Below are 19,742 nucleotides of genomic sequence, written 5' to 3' on the forward strand. Positions count from 1 at the left end.
GGCTGTGTCCACTACTCCCACTCCTTTCAATAGAGAGTAAGAGGACTGCTAAGGGCTGGAACGACAGTGTTACCCATGCAAGCAGAACATCCCTCTCTTTTTGTGCAGTGGGTTGGTGAGGGGGCAGTGGGAAGGATGCGGTCAGTCTGCTCCGGGATAATAGAGGGCTGGGCAGCTGCCTTTGGCGCAACAAAGGGACTAGTCTCCTGTTAGTCCTGTTTACTTTAGTGTTGTTTCTATGCCGCCTGCGTGTCAGGGTACCTGAAAGGGCGCATGGACAAAAATGTGCGTAGGCCTTACAATTGAGACATTTCAGCCAGCGGCTTCCCGGCTCCTGTCGGATTTATTATAGGCCGAAAAATACTCCTGCAGGAAGTTTTACATGACTTTATTTATATTCCAGGTGTGCGCAGGCTATTTTAAAGCCACACCGTTTGAGTATATAAAAAGAAAAAAAGCTGTTTTTAATGATATGAAATAACAGTGCCCCATAATCCCTGCACAGCGCAGTCTTTGGTCTTTTTACTCTTAATCCGTTAACATGCCATTATTTTTAGTGCGTAATTTTTCTTGAGCCTATTTGTCTCAATAATGTTTGTTTTTTTCTTCGGTTCAACGAAAACGAACAGATTTGTCAGTTTTAAAGCATTAATCATGCTGCAAAAAAACAAACAAGATTCATTTATTTCAATTTAATTCTGTCATGATAATGACTTTCCAGTGACGAAACTTTAGTGTAAAGTGCGTTTAAGGCCACTTTCAGGGACTCAGGCTGCAGAAAAAGGGTCTCCAAAATCTTGCCAACACTTAAGAGTCAACATCGTCCATCTTTTCTTCTTCTTGAGCCGAGCCTTTGATCCCTTTGATTTCCCCTCCTTTTCCTGCGCCAGATCTGTTCTGCGCTAAAATTCTTTAGTTTCCCATAGAAACGTGTCCTTTCCGCGGGGATATTGATGTTTTTTTCCTCGCAGGGGTTATGATATGGTGAATCAGAATTTCAAAGCCGGGGGACAATACTCGCATTCATGCTTGTTTTTTTGTGCCTTTTGTCGGGTTTTGTCTCGTTGTTCAAAATCCTCATTTCTCAAATGAATACAAATATTTATTCTGTGAATGTCTGAGCTGCAGTCTCTGCGGATGCTTTTCAAACTATTAAAGTCTTTGTCGGAGCAGCAGGTTGCAACGCCAAGTCTCTCTTTCTCTCAGTCTGTCTCTTACATTCACCCTCACAAGATCTGACTTCTTTTTATTCTCAGTTCATGGCAAAGTTTCTGAATATTTTAGAAAGTCACCAAATGTCTCGAAAAGACGCGCAAAGTTTGGAGACAATTCTGTTCGTCTTCTTCCAAATCAGCGTCTGATGCATTTTTTTCTTCCTACGAAAATAACTAATTTGGACTCACTTATGCTAAGGGACATTATCACCCTGTTGTCGCCCATGTTTAGCAAATATCCCCCCCCCTCAGACATGGATCACAGATGCTAACTGGACGAACACTGAAGAGACTTGGCCACAGCTAAAAGCTTCAAATTCCTCCAGTTGGGGTATTAAATCGACACCCAGGCCTTTCTCAGCCCCTCTCCTCCCTCTCCTTTCTGCGGCCTGACATGTCTGATAGACCACGCTTTCTCTCCGCATTGTCGCCCTGTCATCTCAACAATGTACATCTTCGGGACACCAATTTCAGAAGCCTTTGATCTGCAGACCGAAAGGAACAAAGTTATGGAGAGACTTTTTCTCCCCCCCCTCTCCCCTCCTCTCCTCTCTGTCCCAGATTGAAAAAAATGCACAAAGACAGAAATTGATGATCAGAACAACCCATAAATTATAAATGCAACATTTGCAAGCACTCCCTCCACTGTCATATCTCATGCAAAACAACTAAAATCATTTTTAAAAACAAGCCAACATATTCAATTTATGATTCTTTAAAGCAGCTACTGCACTGGCAAAGAAAAAATCCTGCAGGAGATGCACAATATGTTCACTGAGTTCAACAGCGTGAATTCTTCGCAGAGATTACTGTTTCCATATCTTCATCTCCTTAAGGACTTATAATAGACTATAGCCTGTAATTATTATGCAAAGAGTGGAAATATAACTGAGAAAGTGTTGAGCAATAACTCAATTTGCAGCCTTTTTCTGCAGGCATATGAAATTCCACACATTCCCTTTGTGCCCTTAAGGCCACCAGAGTCTACATTTCAAATCTGCCCTAAACATTAATTATGATATTGTACAAGTCTCGAGGGAGCTTTTACATTTGACACAGTCTGTAATCCTTGTTTTCAGCCTCTGATCTTCACCTCAGAGCTAAAACTATAAGAAGATACAGTACAGTAAAGGGTGCAACAGCTCCTCTTTGGGGCAACACTCATACCCTCTAAATGTGTTGGAAGGCTGGAGCTCAAAGTGTATGCATTAGTGACAGATTATTAGTGCCAAAATATTCTAAATTTACCTTTTGAAGGCATCTTATCAATGAGATGTGAAGTGGCAAATCACATCCTTGGATATCAATTTAATTTGTCTGGGGTCATGAATTAAAAATTACTCTACACTTAAACGTTTATTCAACTTCTAAGTGCTAAAATGTCACTTTTAGGTAGGAAAATTAGTAGTTACATGTTTAATATGCATGTTTATAGATATGTTTTATCTGGGTTAGTTTACAGATGTATTCTGGGGATCATGGGTTGCTTTTTCTGCATAATTCAAGATTATAAGCCTAAAATATTGGTAGTTTTAATTGCTGTAAATTTGCAGAATGCAATATTACTTACAGCATGCATTTTTCTGCATCTTTTTATGTCAACCAGTCAAGCAAATAGTTTTACCCAAAAGTTGCATGGTGCAGTACACTTCCTAGAGTCTTAAACATACATGTTCTTCAACATTACATCATTTATATTATGTTAATCTATGCATGTATGCATGAGTAGAATCACAAAAAAACCAACACTTCCAACACTCAGCAGTGCAATTATTACCATATAGAGCCATTTGATGAAGCTTTATGATGAAGATTTTAAAAAAAGGCGGCTCTGCTGTCTCTGTTTTCCATGTCATCTCACACGCTGCCACTCATGATAAATGAACACATTCCTTCTCCCCTATAGGCTGCAAGCACTGCCATCATGTCCCTCCTGTCATAAACAGCAGTCGTTTACTGGCTCCGTTAGTATTTCTATCACTCCCAAGCAACTTTCCTGCAGTTCTACTGAGTGAGTGCTGAGAGTAACTGCAACAGAGAAATAAAGATACTGTGAAAAGTGACAACTAGGGTGTTACAGTGTGTCAAAAGCTTGTTGGAAGGAGGGTCAGACACACTATGCTGTTGATGCATGGATCAAAATAACTCCTTTGGTAATGCTTCACATATCTCTGTGCATCTATTTCTCTTTGATTTATTGTCTTTTTAGATATTGACATGACTCATATTTTTTGCATAGTTTAATCACATTATAGTGTTTTTTAAGTTATTTTATTAGATGAACATTTTGTTTTTTGCATTTCTAAATAATTAAAACAGACATATCAGCATTTTTATGCTCTTTATTTACATAATGCGCCATAGTTAAATTACACAAGTGGTCCAAAATTATGGCTTGTTCCTTTAAAATGAATTTTCTTTGAAGAAAAAAGATTATTCAGAAGGATGCCGGGGTAAAGCTAAATGTATTGATATATATATATATTAAAGGTTATTTATTTATTTATCTAAATAAGGCTTGCAACATCACATTTTATTGAAGATTGTTTTTCTAATGGAAAATATAAAATATATATTTTATTTGGATAGTTGTTAATCTGCCTTGTAATAACTACAGTTTAGCCACCTTTTGTATAAATCACCTCCAAATTATTATATGCAGTACAGATGGATATTATGTTAATTAAAAATAAATTTATATCATTTAAAATGCATTTTATTAACATGATGGTTCATTTTCCTTGTGCTGACTCTCCAGTTGAGCCACCTTTGTACAAACAGCACCACATCACTGTATGTAGGCCAGTGTTTGTTTACTGTCGACTCATGAGAGAACAATGACAGAAAACCTGGAGGAATCCCACCTCCGAGAGCTCTACTGACCCGTATGTCCACCCAGCAGAGCTGCAGGTAGACCTGTGCGGTGACATGAATGGTAACAAGTTTATCCCTCCCGCAATATGAAGCACGTGCGTGCAGAAAGCGTCACGGGGGCCCTTCAGTGCGGTTTAAACATGTTTACAGCACACAGGAGCGAGGAATTAATCACCTATGGGAGCGAGGACTGGCCTTGTCACCAGTTGAAGAACATTTTGGCACTTTTTTGTGTGAAAATGTTGCTCCTCTTCATGCAAACATTTTCAGGCATTTTAACCAAAAAGTTTACAAACACCTATGAGCTATTGACGTCCTCTCCAGCCTGTGAGACTGCGAACATCCATCCGCTCAATAGGACGTGTCACGGCAGCGCATGTCCCCTCACAAAAGACAATTGTGATTTAGACAAACATTGGGGGGAAAACATAAAGGCAAAGGTCAAGTCCTCTTTCAGTTCAAGTGTGCTCCGATTCACCTACAACACAACGGGCACAAAGAGTTGCAGCTACCTCCGTTTCTAAAGGGGATGTGATTACCCGCTTTATGGCGCAGGAGGAGGAGGAGGAGGAAGATGCTGATTCTCAACCTGATTCAGAGGAAATTAAGAGGAAGAGTATTCTCCACAAATCAGCAGCAGGATCCTTTAAAGCAACCCCCTCCTCACTGCCAGGAAAAGATAGCAGAATTCCTCTTATAATAAACATATTATTATTCTAATTATCAGGCCCCCTAAAAAATATGCATTTTCTCCAATTTAAGCATGTTTTTTGTATTATTATTGCAAGTTCAATTATTTCTAGAACAGAGGGATTAGAAGAATAAGTAGTGTTAATTGCGCGGCAGGTATAACGAGCAGGTCTAATCCTTCTTCCCCCCTCTTTGTATTGAGTTTTTGTGGGCTTAATGAGTGGCAGGTAGGGCTGCTTCCTGCTTTCTCACATGCTCAAATAGGCCTCTCACTGCTTGCCGTCCTGGACCCTGGCTGTGTACAGGAAACAATTGATTTTGAGCATAAAGTTAATTATGCCTAGAAATTAGACAGCCTTAACGTCGGTAAGGACTCAGAGGTTGATTTCCTGACAGCTCTTAACACACTCTCACATATCATTCACGCGTTTTACTATATGTGCAATCATGTGTGGGGAAAACGACACTTACCTTGCCTTGCTCCTGCACTGCTTATTTTTAGCACATGTATTCCTTAGAATAAAAACACAAAAAATATCTTGCTCTACCAGTAGGTCATTTTTAACCCAGCCTTAATGGTGAATTTTGCAGAAATAAATGGGACAAAAAAGTGCTTTGGGCTTGGTTCTGCTCTGGTCTGAGTAGTTTCCTAGGCTACACAAATCAGTATTATGAAGATAGCCTAAGCTCAAAGAATGTCGCAGTGGTCGACTTATTATTGAAAGCAAGAAAAAAATCTTATTGAAACTTTTCCTTTTGATGAATTAACTCATGGACAAGGAGGATAAGCCTCGCGGAGCGCCTTCTGAGCTGAAGTAGGAATAATTTAAAAGAAAGTCCTGCTTTGTGTTTCTCTGGACAGAATCAAGTGCCTTTAATTCTTAAGACTCTCTAAAGTAATGTAATTTTTTTACACAGAGTTATTGCCTAAATTGCATATTATTATTTTTTATTACGTAAACGGTATATTTTTTATTGTGTAACATTTATATTTTTATTTGTAGAATTATTTGCGTTTAAATGTTTATTATTATTGCTATTTATTTTTAGTGGGTACAATTATTAATATTATTAGTAGTATTAGCAGCAGTATTTCTTTTTTTATTTATTATTTTATCTATTTTATTATTGCGTAAAATATATTTTTATTGCGTGAAGTGCCCTGTTGTTATTATCATCGTTGTTATTATTATTATTATTATTATTATTATTATTATTATTATTATTATCATCATCATCATCATTGCAGCTGAAGTGAACAGAGCCAATAAAGTTTTCCCAGACAGATAAAGACCCGCTGACCTCTCTGAGAGGGACTTTAGTCCTACATATGGTTTACACGTCAAACTGAAATTGCCTGCCGCTGAAAGGGTTTTCTTTAATTCTATTACCGGACGTGGGCTCGCTTTGTTTCAATACTGTCGTATCAAAATGATTGACAAAGTAATAAACGCGTCATGCTGCTGCATCTGATTATTCCGCGGCATTTGCATTGGACATTGAGGGGGAATATGACAACCTTGACACACTGGGGATTTGCTCTGTCAAATAAACACGTCTCCAAGGATCTATATTGTTGCGCTGACAATACCTCCCATTCATTGAATTTCAAAGTATTTTCAAGTTCGTGTATCGTTTTGATCAACTGCAGGGTTTTAAGTGTGCGGGGATGTGCAGCTTGTGCAAATGTTGGGTCAAGGAGAGAAAAATAATAAGAACGAATGAATAAATAAATAAATAAAGAAATGCTTGGCCTGGGCAAGTCTGGCAACACCGTGCCATAATTAATATCTCCCCCTCCTCTTCCGCTCTCTCTCTCTTTCTTCGTTTCACAGGTTCAGTCCTTTAAGTGTCTCTTGATGTTGTAGTGGTCACACAAGCAGCATGCACTGCAAAAAAATATCAATTTTAATACATAATTTATTACAGTGTTACAAAAAGAAAAGAAAACTCGTGAAACTTGCGCCAAAAAAATCTAAATAAAACAAATTTCGATCTAATATTTTTAAAATAATAATAATACGTTCTATTTTTGTTGTTTTTGGGCAGTGTTTCTTTCCTCGAAATTTTATTCTCCTCTAAAATGCATTTTTCAAAAATAACCTCACTAACATTTAATACGTTTTCTACAGGCTACTGGCATTATAGATGAAGGCCATTTATATCCCATGGCGTACCCACCTCCAGCAGGTGATCCTGATGTCGTAACGTGTCAGCGGTGGCCTGACATAAGTATAATAATAGTTAATAGAGCGTGATAGGGAGAATGGTATTAAACCTAACAAAGATGTGTCAGAAGCAAAAGTCTATGTCTTCATTAGCTTGATCTCCAAGGACCGTCGAACATTTCATTAGTTTGTAATTTATGAATGTTTGACAAATATTAAAGAGTATGTAAATATGAGAGGCATAATGTCTTTCCTGCGGGAGATGGCGAAATGACCCAAAGTCTTCGATACTGCTAGACTGATCACGTGCATTATGTTTCTTCTCAAACTGTGTCGATTCTGAACATATTTCCCATCTGACGTGTGAAATAGTGCAGATAGAGCAATGATTCATAATGCTGGCAGCATTTGCATCTCCTAATATGTGTTATTTTGATATATGATGATATACTGTCTCTTTTATTGAGTGTATAAACGCACTTTTGCCATTATGGCTTTGGCTAAACCAGTAGGAGGGTTTTTTGTCCTAAAACGGTCCATTTCCTTGTTTGTGAACCACTTCCAGGAAAAATCGTTATTTTATTTTTATTCCTGCAGCACTGGCTACCTCAACTTCTCCACTCACACATGAAGTCTGAGTTCAAGGCTGAAACTTCAAGCACAATAAGGCCTCTGGAACTTTTCTTTTTTTAACTTTAGTATAGAATTTAATATTTTTGCTGAATTTCCACCAAACCTAACACACCTGTTCGCTGATTTTTTTCAAATATTAGATCACACAGAGGTCAGCAGAAGATGATGAATTGAAGTTATGATAAATTACTGTATGTCAGATGGACTAAATCGCCAAAGGGCAAGCCCTCAAATTCAGAATCATTCATTCTGCTTGATGCATGGCCCACTTTTACGCATCTGAAGTTTGCCTACACGGCACTGTGCAGGACTGAGCTCTTAATAATAGCAATAAATTGCATTTAAAATTCTTATATTCTTTAGTAAAATAATAAATATTTTTTAAAGAAAAAGACATTTGTCAGAACTCTGCAGAAATGTGCAGAAATGCGCATGAAGAAATAGTGCGCCATGAGATTACTGTTTACACTGCGCTGCTGCACAAAGACTTTCTATAATTCCCCATATTTTCCCACCTCTTCATACACGTGTGCACACATTGAATGAATCTGAATGACTTCCAACAATATTTAGATCCATATGTTTGTATACGTTGCAGCAACAAGTTCCTCTGTATATATGAAATTGCGTGCATTAATAAAGGAAGTCATCACAGCTCGTGCTAACTAGATAGCGAGATCAAATGAGAGAAGGAGATCTGAGATCAAAAGGGACCCAATAAGCGGCTCGCTGATTCACTCATGCAGCTGCATTGAGACCAAGGCCAACAGGCGTATCATACAGTGAAAGGGAGCAGCTATTCAGAGTGCAGGTGTGAAGTATGTGGCACATTCTGCCATATAATGTGGAGGTTGTTAGAGACCCGTGTTCGGGCCTATAGGGCTGCTAGGGGGCTGATTCGCATTGGAGGGAGCCCGCTCATCTATGAAAGTAAAATAACTTCCTGAAATCTGTGGATGACGGTAATCCTAAAACCTGCATGTGGAGGAGGAGGAGGAGGAGAGGAGGAGGAGGAGGAGGAGGAGGAGGAGGAGGAGGAGGAGGAGGAGGAGGGGTTCTCCGGATAGTGACTTATGTGAGGTTTGCCTGCTATATACAAAAGCTACCGCAGGGGTGTAGCCTTAAACCTGCCTTAACTCTCCTCCCTCACCTTTTTATACGCCGAATACAGTTAATTTAGCTTTAAAGGTTGTCATAAATCTTTATGACGGAAGCTCGTGGTCGCCTATACATCACAGCCATGTGATCATGTAAATCCCCCCTCGGAAACTAACCTTGGGACGTTATCAGAATAAAATATTCAATATTCGTGACAAGCTTTATGGTTGCGCTTAACTTGTGGGTGCGCATAGTTTGCCTTTTGACCTCAGAAATAAAGTGTAATACTCCTTTAATATTAAGTAAAAGAATGATCCTATAAAATATTTACAAGTGGAAACAATAAATCTGCTATTTATTTATTTTTTAAATCAGTGTTCCCAGCTCTATTATAACAACTCTGTCCTGCCTTTCCGGTCTGTCTGTGGAGGCTCTATTGCACCTGTCTTTCTCTTTATTTGCCATGCCAATTTCGGCCACTTCATTCTTGATAATTATGACCTGGTTGGTGTTGGAGGTGCTGATGGTGTTGGAGCGTGGGGTGGGCGTGGAGGAAAAGGGAGGGAGTGATGAGGAAGGGAGGGAGGGGGTGAGGGAGGCTTTTACTCCTAGACTGCTAATCCCCCTATTAAAAGGGTTTTGTTCAATAATGCCGGACAGTTTCCGGAAGTAGGATTACCGCCTCCATTATTTTACAAAGAAATGATATTTCACACTCAAATGAGCCTTAGGATGCAGCAGTGGTGGTGAGAGGGCCTTGTGAGGAATGAAATGGGTTCATTTTCTTTCTTTTTCTTTTTTGTTGCGCTTTGGAAGTTCCAAACCTCCCCCTTTTCCCCTAAACATAATTTATTCTATAAAGAATGTGTATATTTCCTGTGAAACTGCATCAGTTTCCTGTTTTGGACATTGCTGCTCAAGAAGTGAAGGCTGTCTCTTCTTCCTCCCTCTCTCTTTCTGTCACGCGCACACTTCCCAGCCACGCACGCACACACACCTGTTCTTGATTCTTGACCCCAGAGCTGATATCAGATCAGAGGTTGTCGCTCAGCTGAAGGTGAGAAGCCCCGATGAGTGAACCCACCGGGATCAGTTGTTAAAGATCGTCTCTTCCAGTTCGAAGTGTCTGTGGTATCCAGTGTCTGCACGCCGGGAATTTAACTTTACAATAAAAGCAAACAGTCATCACATTTGATCTCTGCTGTGGTACAAGCATGCGCTTAACTGTTTGCATCGAAGTTGCTTCATTTCTAATGGGAGACATTGTGTTTATATTTGGTCAAAGTCATAAATTATTGTGCGTAAAGGTCAGTAAAGTGTTACAGAGCAGCCGTGAAGCACTTCTGCATGATTATATTTCTCTTTGTGGCTTCTAAATGAATCCAAGGCCATTTTTCCTTTGATCTGTGCCTGCAGTAAAGATCAAATTCAGAAATACTTTGGCTGAAAAAATGGACCTCGTGTTTTAACTTTTTTTTCTAATGAAACAAGCCTTTAAATGTTGCCTATCCTTCACTGTGAGCGCTGAATGGAAAATGTTTTTACGCGACTCAGTTAGTTCTTGTCCATTTTGACGACTGGAACTAAAAGCTTTAGACGGCCCAATAGAGAGGAGCCCAATAGAGAGGAGCCCAACAAATCGGTGACAAAAGGCTTTCCGTGTCATCAACGTCGTTCAGACGACCTAGAAGAATCCCTCTGATATCAACTTCCACTTCAAAGACTCCCACTTTCAATTGAGATCCAACTATCTTGTTTTTTTCCCCCTTCCTTACTTTTTTTTCTCTCTTTTACGCACAAGAGCTGGTGCCAAAAAGAAAGCATCATCATCTTCTTCTGTTTGCTTGCTTTATTCTTTTCTTTCAAGTGGGCCTCTTCCACGGAGCAAACTGTCATGCACTTAACCAAACTCTATAAACGTATCAGGGAGTTGTAGCTGTGTTGTTTCCACCCACTTCTGCGCTAGTCAGGGCCGGGAGTAAAATGCACCACTCAGCACAACATAGCTGTTCAAGTTTCTGCTTAGCTGCCTGTTTCCAATCTTCTTTAAGCTTATCTTATTTTATTTTCTATCTATTCTATTTTTATTTTCTTCAAATAGTGCTCAAAGTTGGAATAATTAAATTAAACTTCTTTTATAAAGTGTGTAGGAGAAAAACTTTTACATACCTCATGTACAGAGCCTAAAATATGATTATGGTTAAATTTACCCATTGAGCAGTTCGGCCCTCTTGCATGGCAAGTCTATTATGGAGTGGGACAACTGCGTTTCAGCGGCTTTTCCTTTGATTGTCGTAAAGTAGGCCTGGAGCAAAAGAATATATTTTTCTTCTTTATACTGCCCTCGTCTGCAATATAAAGGACATAGATTACCGTTTCCTACCCCATGGGAAGCAAATATTACATTCTTTAGAGCGCGCTTTTGAGTCCACGGACTTGGCCCCATATCATTTGAGTTTGACTTGGCTATTGCTATAGAAATCTTAATTCACCATGAGGATTCACCGCCGTGAAAAAAATGGCTCTTTGTACTAAAATGCTCTTTGAAGTCTGGATCAGAATATTGTAGCCCCTTCATCAAATTCTGCACCACGTCTGCAAGAAACCACAGAAAGTAAGACTTAACAAGTGGAGCGCAATTTCAGTTGCCTCTTTCAGCGAGAAACACTTTGGAAAATAAAAGATTTAAATGTATTGTAAAGCACCCTTAATTTAATTTAATTACATTTGATTTATTTTAGTTTTTGCTGTTTTGTTTTGATCCAAAAAGTAGCTTTAAACTACTTTCTGTGGTTTCTTTTTTATCTTTTTTTTCCGATTTTTTAAAAGACATAAACAAGACATACAATTGCACACATGTTCCCCCAGAAAACTTTTAAGATAATTGACGATCGGTTGTAAATTCCATATAGACCCAAATGGCTCAGCAGAGTTTTCACTTTAGTCATACAAGATTTATTCAAAATACTCACAAATTACAAGGCAATTCGGTACGCAGTTTGAGTGGCGCTCAGATATTCAAAGTGAAAAAAAAAATATTGACGACAATGATACAAAATCACAAAATGCCCACTTTGATAAAACATTTATAATTTCACGGTCGTATATCAAATACTGCAGGCTTATGAAACAGTTCAATTGTTGACCCTCTGCACAAATGGAAAAAATGCTGTAAACATAAAATATTTGTACAAATAACTGCAGTAATGAGTAACAAGCTGCTGGGACAGATCCTTACAAAACTATCAACATCAACACATCGAAACTTACAAAATTTACAAATGTACACTTTGCCCTAATTGAAACATGCACTTTGGTTCGATAATACAAAATCCTTCAATATCAGATTGAAAAATAAATAAAAACATATTGAAGTCGAAACTCGAATTTACAAAATAATTTTACACCAACATGCCTAGCCTACAATAATGTACCACATAGTCTAACGGATTTACACGACTCTCTCCACAAGTGGACCAGTGGGCCGTCAGGGCGAACAGGCACTGAGCCAAGCATTTTCAATAGCTGAGGTTTGAAAATATATTCTTTTTAATGTGCCTGGAAATTAGCACGTCTTTAAGGTTTTTCCTTCCAATGTGGTTAAAACGCGTCTCTTGGCTCTGGGTGTCTGTTTGGTAGCGCATCCAAAAGGGGGACCAGTGGGCCTTCACAGGCATATAGGCACCGAAGCCAAACCATTTTTAATAGTTAGGCTTTTAAAATGTGTTCTGTCACTTCTGGCACCGTGTTTGAGTCCAATTGGATTAAAACGCGTCCCTCGGTTCTGGGTTTCTGTAAGGTGGCTCGTCTGTGGGGTCTGGCGTAGAGGGCCCGCTGGGTGGTGTTTGGGCGCCGCTGGCACCTGAACTGTGGCACACGTACCATTCACTTAAATTCGCGGGCTGGGAGGCTCCCACCGGCTCCGACAGCACCGAGGAGCCTCCTGGCTCCCGGCCCAAGTCTGAGGAGGGGGAGACCAGGGACGGGGTGGAGGACTCGTAGCCCGAACTGGGTGGGGGGGACTTGCAGTGCACCTTCATGTGTTTCCTCAGGGAGCTGGGGTGTGTGTAGGACTTATCACAGCCTCTCACTTTGCAGTTGTAGGGCTTATCGCTGGTGTGGACGTGGGAGTGCTTTTTCCGGTCACTGCTGTTGGCGAAGCGTCTGTCGCAGCCGTCAAACTCACATTTGAAGGGCTTTTCACCTGTTAACAGTGATGGTGACACATTAAAATAGAAATCAATAAAATACATATTTAAAAAAAAAAAATCATGTTCATCATATGGCATGTAATTTATTTTATTAATTTATTCTGTGAGACAATCTTCCAATAGAATACCTGAGACTAATCTCTTATGTTTAAACACACTAAAAATGTGGCCAACCCACATGCATGGACTTTAAATAAACTAAACTAAGCAACAAGTGTATGTGATCCACAAAAAACACTAAAATAATAATGAAATAATTTTAAAACTTTAAAAACTAATTGAAAAAAAATCTGGTACAGTTACAGCCTCCTAAATAAATAATATATATATATTAATTATATATAAATTATATATTAAAAATAAAATAAAAGATAAAAAACTGGCCCATTATTATTTTTTATTATTTTTCAAATATAATTGTAACTACATATATTTTGTATTTACAGTAAACACACTTTCCTCCCCATATGCACTTAAAAAAAAGTGTGTCTCCAGCCCTGCCATGAGTCTCAGTCTGGTGTAAACAGGAGGGCTGAACCCCTACTGTCCTGGGTCTATACCTGGCGTCTACATGCATCAAGGCATACGTCAAAACAGACAAGCTATGAGCACAGACATAGCAGGCCTAAAACCAACTGAAAATAATGATAAATGAAAGCATTGCCACAGCCAGACTACACCTACTGTGTGCTAACGCAGCCTGTCTGCTATTTGAATCCTGCAAATGGTTATGGACTGAGTCTAATTTTGCGTCTTAATAACAAGTATTTCTACCTGATTATGACAAGGCAAAAAAAAAAAGACAATCTGAATAAATTACACGGAAATCATCCACTGCTGATTTTTCTCCTCCGATTAAAGCTTTTGAGAATATGTAATTGCCTCTGTCTAATTACACTTGCGGGTTGAATATCAATTTGACCTTCAGCTGTTGGGTTGAGAGAGCCAATCAAGGATATTAGTGTAGTACAAGAAACCGTTGAGGAACAGACCCCAGGGGCAGCCCCAGTCATAACCACACTTTCGGATAGGTTTTAAACATGATACCAAAGACCAGGCCCCTTGGGAGTCAACACACAGAAATAATTTAACAGATTTGTACTTAGGTAATGTGAGCAAATTATATGAATAATACATAGGGTGCAGAAATAGAGCAGAGGGGGAGTGCCATGCAGCCACCGAAAAAAGGAATGTAGTCATTGTGTTCATTTACAAGTCTGACTCGACATTTTGAGGCCTTTTTTCCCCCCTCACTGGCTCCACAGCACGTCACTGGGTCACAGAGGCAAGAAGCAGCCATATTGTACCATTATATGTTTTTAAAAAGTTAAAACCAGAGCTTCAGCTTGGAGCTGTGATGTACACACATCAGTCATTACAGATGCAGTCAGCTCTGCCAACCTGTTGGTGAATAATTTAGCCGTCTGCACTTGTCAACTTGTTGCTTTGGCTAAAGGCGATCAAGAGCTGATCATTCCTGGAGCTGACTTATTATTTCACCATGCATACACCTCACATCACTCTGGAAAATAATGCTAATATAAGGCTTCAAATACTCGAGTGCATATATGGAAGATACAACTACTCACTTCTTAGCTTTAAGTGTAATAATGCATCCAAACTGCTATTATTGCTATGATTATAATATAGGAACATGCATAAAACAGCTGGTAAACAGAGCAACAAGTGGCTGAAAAAAACAGAAAACACACACATCCTATCAACACTGAATGTAAAAATTCTTCTTTACAACTTTGTTGCCACTCATGTGTGACATGCACTAAACTACATGGACACGACCTGACGTGGGCCTTAGTCTTTTGTGCTGTGGTATAAACAAGAGGTTGAACCGTCAAACGCCTGAGTGAGCTGTACCATAATCCCCAAAGCTCAACCTTTTGCAAAACTTGATGCACCTCCATAACAAACAAGTGGGCAGTGGCTGCTGATGTATCAGCAGCACAGATTGATGAATTGCCTCTGCACATCAGAGGATAATTTAAATACATAAAATAAAATCAAAATAATAATAAAAAAAACCCTAAAAATTATGCAAAACATAATTTGCCTATACAAAGCCCATATTTTAATTTTTTTAACATGCAGCTTGGTATTTTAATTTAACATATTATAGTACATTTCTGCAACATTTCCTTTAACAAATATATTGCTACTGACCTGTGTGCGTCCTTTTGTGGATCTTAAGATTCTCGGATCTTGCGAACACTTTCCCACAGCCAGGGAACGGGCACGGAAACGGTTTCTCCCCGGTGTGCACTCGAATGTGATTTACAAGTTTGTACTTGGCTTTAAATGGTTTGCCTTCCCTCGGACACTCTTCCCAAAAACATATATGGTTCGCCTGCTCTGGTCCTCCAACGTGCTCCACCGTTACATGCGTTACCAGTTCATGCATGGTGCTGTAAGTTTTGGAGCAAAGTTTCTTCGGCGAGTGCTCCGGCTCCAGCCACTTGCAGATGAGCTCTTGCTTTATCGGCTGCCTCATGTAGCGGAAAAAGGCACCGGCTCCGTGGTGGTGGTGGTGGTGGTGAGCGCTGAGATTCATGTTCAGATTCAGACCACCGTAGCCATGCAACGGCGAGGCGGAGAACGGATCAGCCCTGGAGCTTGCCACTTGACTCAAGTGATCAGACCTAACGTACATTTCTCCAGGTAGTCCTAACCTTATTTGTCCATTCAGCGCTTGGCCACCCGGTGATCCGCTAGAAGGCTGGTCGTGATGGAGTCCGGAGAAGAGGGTATGGTTCCCAGCGTCAGGGTGATGACCATAGTGTCCGGGATAGCTACCTGTTGTTGAGACAAACATTCCGTGGTGAGAGGCTGAACCAGCAGTCTGGTCAGTCAGTACTGGCATGGCTTGAGCTGTCAGATCTCTCCGGATGAGGAAATCCCTACCTGCGGATAAAGCCTGGGCCGTGTGAGACATAGAATAGGGCACCGATGTCGCCTGAACCGGGCCAAAAGCTCCCGTTTGACTGGAGACCACTTCACTGTGGCCTGCCATATGATGATTGTGGTGGTGGTGATGGTGGTGGGGATAATGATGGGCTGGGCTGATTTTGAGGGCCGCGGAGTGCCCCATGTGTTCTGGCCCGAATGGACTCGGCCCCAGGCGGGGTTCCGCAGTAATCTCCCCAGGGTGCGAGTGAGCCATTGAGTGTGGATGGCTGCTGAACCCCGGGAAGCCTGTCACGCTCTGAGGGGTATGGTGGTGATGATGGTGATGGTGGTGAGCCCCTGCCAAGTCAACTAATCTCAGCGCCGTGTTCCGTTTGGAAAACGTAGGGTCCATCACGGGGCTTCCCAATGCATCCACGCTCATTACTTCCTAATTTTAGAATAACTTGACAGCAGGCAAAATAATAATGATGATGACAAATATATTTTAATCGCAATGAAAAATAAAGAAAAAAGACTTTATAAAGTTAAGTCTATCTGCAGACTACATGGAATCCCATTCGGTTGAGAGGCAGCAGCAGGACGCTTTGATACTGAATAGAGATTCATGGTAGGCGCTGCAGCCCGTGGAGCTAAACAATCACCCTGCGCTCTAATTGGTCAGAGCTCGGTGATTGACGTCACCAGTGACAGTTTCCAACGTGAAGAAAAATGTCTTAGTGACAGCAAGCAGCCAGCGCGCATGCGCAGTGCCTCAGGCAACGCTTGAGAAAAATAGTTGTTATGCAAAGGTTATTGTACAATAAAAGTCCTAAAAAGTTGATCCAGATATACAGTCGTCTTTCTTTTGTAGCAGCGAACAAAAGCTGCGCGGCTATGAAACAGCAATTTCCCCACTTTGATTCTGCAATTACAACACAGACTGCCTCGCCAGAGTATGCATATTGTCAGTATAAAAGTTGTGAGGATCATAAATAATGCAGTGATATCTTCATTCTGTCCCCGCAACGTACGAAGGACAACTTTACGCACAAATTACGCACAGCTTTACGCACGTAAAAGATCGGAGTCAGCGGGGAGAAACTTGTCAACTTAACCAGAGGAAAAACTCCGCCTGGGAGTTTAAAATAGTCCGGAGTACATACCATAATATGCGCTTTGATAAGTATCCATATTTACATATCCAGCAGTTCGCCCTTCAGCGTGTACTACAGTGGCGGCTCCGCGCTCTGCTTAGTGGGATCCGTGTGTGTAGTAAGTGTGAATAGGGCGAGCTGCGGCCATTGTCCCGAGGGGAAAAAAATGTAATGGACGGGACCTGTTGTTATGATCCGGGGTAATTTTGCTTTAGACCCCGGACGGCAGCACATGAGGGTCATAGGAGGTGGTGCCGTTGCTGACTTAAGTTGAAAATAAAACCTGTGTGTACTGTAAGTATCGGTTACTATAATATTATCCTACAGTGTAATACATTGTGATTATTGTCTGTTTTTTGTTTAAATGCTTAAAAAGCGATATATAAGTTAAAGATCACAACAACTTGTCATATAAATTATCTGCTATTTTGTCCAATGGACTTTCTCTTTTAAAAAGTCAAACTATTTTAAAATTCAAGTGAGTAGTTATGAAAATGTTGAGTGATGTTTGGATGTTACTGTACACGGATCATACTCAGCAGCACGGTGGACATTTTTATCTGTAACAAACATAACATGGATGGCCGAAAATGTAACATAATTACTTGCAAATCACAGCTCGGGAATTTAGAACTTTTTTCTTGTATTGACAGAGTAATACTTTTATCATTTACAGTTATGACTTTATGATTGTAAGTGACTTATAGCTTGTGTTTTGCAACCTAAACTGTGTTACCGAACGCTTCAGATATTTTGGGGGGAGGTTTTTGGAGTTAACGCTTAATCTTTGTAATGGCACACAAAAATAAATTGCTGCGTTAAATAAAGTCCCATACAGTGATGATCACTTTAATGTCAAATATGAAATGTGTTATTTAACTTCTCATAAGTAATTTGTGAAGGATTTAAGACTACTGCATAATTTACTGTCACAGACGCTTGTCAGTATCTTCACCTCCTCAAAAAAAAAAAAAAAATCCGTTGATGAGAAAATCAATGGGACACATGATGTGTGTTTTATATGGCTGAATGTGTGGTTTTCAGTTTAACCAAAGTAATTAACTATATATGCTGAACAAAAGGACACTTACTTATCTGGAAAAAAAAATTTAATGTGAGAAAAATAATTAAAAAACTGTATTCCTCTTGTTTTTTTTCCTCTGAATTGACTTGTCAAAATCTTTGCTGACAGCGTCATATCCAGCACGTTAGAAATTGAGTCAATATTTTGAGACATGACGGATCCAAAGATGTTTATTAAATGGCCTTTACGCGTGGGGTTTCATGAGGCTCACAGCTGTAGCCTTCAGAGGCATCATAGCACCAGCGTAATGCAAAACTTTGAAGTGCTATTTCTGGTCCAAGTTGTGCCTGCCTGCACTCACTCTTAGGGACAAGCAGGGGAGTTGTAGATCCCAAACAAAAATTAAAAAAATAAAACTAAATATAGCAATGACGTGTAATAAAAAACCTCTGTTTTGCTGCTATGACTTTCACAGTAAATCCTAAAAAGCTCCAGGTAGCCATTTTAAATTCTACAGTAAGACTCCAGCGCATTAGGACCATGACACTGAACGGTTAATGGCGTTTTGATTAGGGCGCATCTTTTACGCATATAAGTTACATATATTATAATAATATTGAGGCACATAAGTGGCATAGAAAGTTTAAACGGAAAGTTCTGTACAATTCCTACAAGTCTTTTCTTGGCACACAATTTCTAATTTAGCCTCACTTCTTCGTAATTGACCTCCAGTCTTGACTTTCCCCTTTTGCAATGATATGCTGTTCTTACCGTTTGTCCACCTGTTGACCGAGATCCCTCCAAATTTTGCATAGCAGAGTAGTGAGCTACCTAAAACGCCGGATCAAGTAGAAGGTGTACTTGTTAAGTTGAGAACAACAAAACTTCCCCTCTTTCCCTGGTCTCCTAAGACTGACTTGGAAAATGCCTTGTAGAAACTAGCCTAGTAGCCAAGAAGATATTTTAATGGTTCGCATGGCACGTCTGTGCATGTGGCTTTGAACTCTAGCAGCCGGAGGTTCCTGCAGAGAGCGCCGCAAATCCCACTTGATAACTTCGACAACCCACAACGTTTTACACACAGGCTATGCATCACTGGCCTGCAAGAAGAAATGAGTAAGTTGCACAAGCACAGCCAGCCCGTGATGGATACATTAGGCATACTAGTAAGATCCAAGTTAAATACTGGCCTATATATCCAAGGTAACCTTTCTGAACGTGTGGTGTGCTGGTGAGCATGATGATGTGGAAATCTAAAGCACAGATGTTCCACTGGTGTGAGCTCCAGTGGACGCGCAAACGTTGCGTTCAAGGGAGTGCAAAAACACACAAGCGTGCGCACAACAAAACGTTGTGTGGATCCCCTAAGAAGTGAAAGGGATAAGTTGATAATAACAGACCTTTAAAGAGAGTGATGACAGTGGGCAGACTTCATATCAAACCTCAAGGTTTCCCATGGGGCTTCCTGAGGAAATGCGTAAAACTCGTATCTCCATACCTGACCTATAGTAAGGGGGCCTGCTGCAATGCTATAAGGTTTGCTGACCATCCTGTCTGCCTATCGTGGTTGCATAAATTAAATAATTGTCATAATTTCTTCTTCTGGCATTGCCTTTGTTTATCTACCAAGCAGACAGACAGACAGAGGAAGACAGATTGACAAATAGAGTGCTTATTATGAAAAAAACAAAGGGACAATACCAATTACAGCATCAAAGGGCATCGCTTGGTGATCTAATATCCCAGGTTAACAAAGACAATGTGACACATTTGCT

At 40.1% G+C, this 19,742-nt stretch overlaps 1 protein-coding gene across 1 annotated transcript; it reads right to left on the reverse strand.

Moving 5' to 3' along the window:
• Positions 1 to 11,746: 11,746 nt before the first annotated feature.
• zic4 (zic family member 4) lies at positions 11,747 to 19,374 on the reverse strand. The gene is made up of 2 exons (XM_059326525.1): positions 15,067 to 19,374; positions 11,747 to 12,881 (listed from the first exon to the last, which is right to left on the reverse strand). Exons 1-2 carry the CDS (start codon positions 16,229 to 16,231, stop codon positions 12,442 to 12,444), a joined length of 1,605 nt encoding a protein of 534 aa, XP_059182508.1. The 5' UTR covers positions 16,232 to 19,374; the 3' UTR covers positions 11,747 to 12,441.
• Positions 19,375 to 19,742: the final 368 nt, after the last annotated feature.

This window comes from Centropristis striata, chromosome 23 (genome assembly GCF_030273125.1).
Source record: "Centropristis striata isolate RG_2023a ecotype Rhode Island chromosome 23, C.striata_1.0, whole genome shotgun sequence".
NCBI lineage: Eukaryota > Metazoa > Chordata > Actinopteri > Perciformes > Serranidae > Centropristis > Centropristis striata.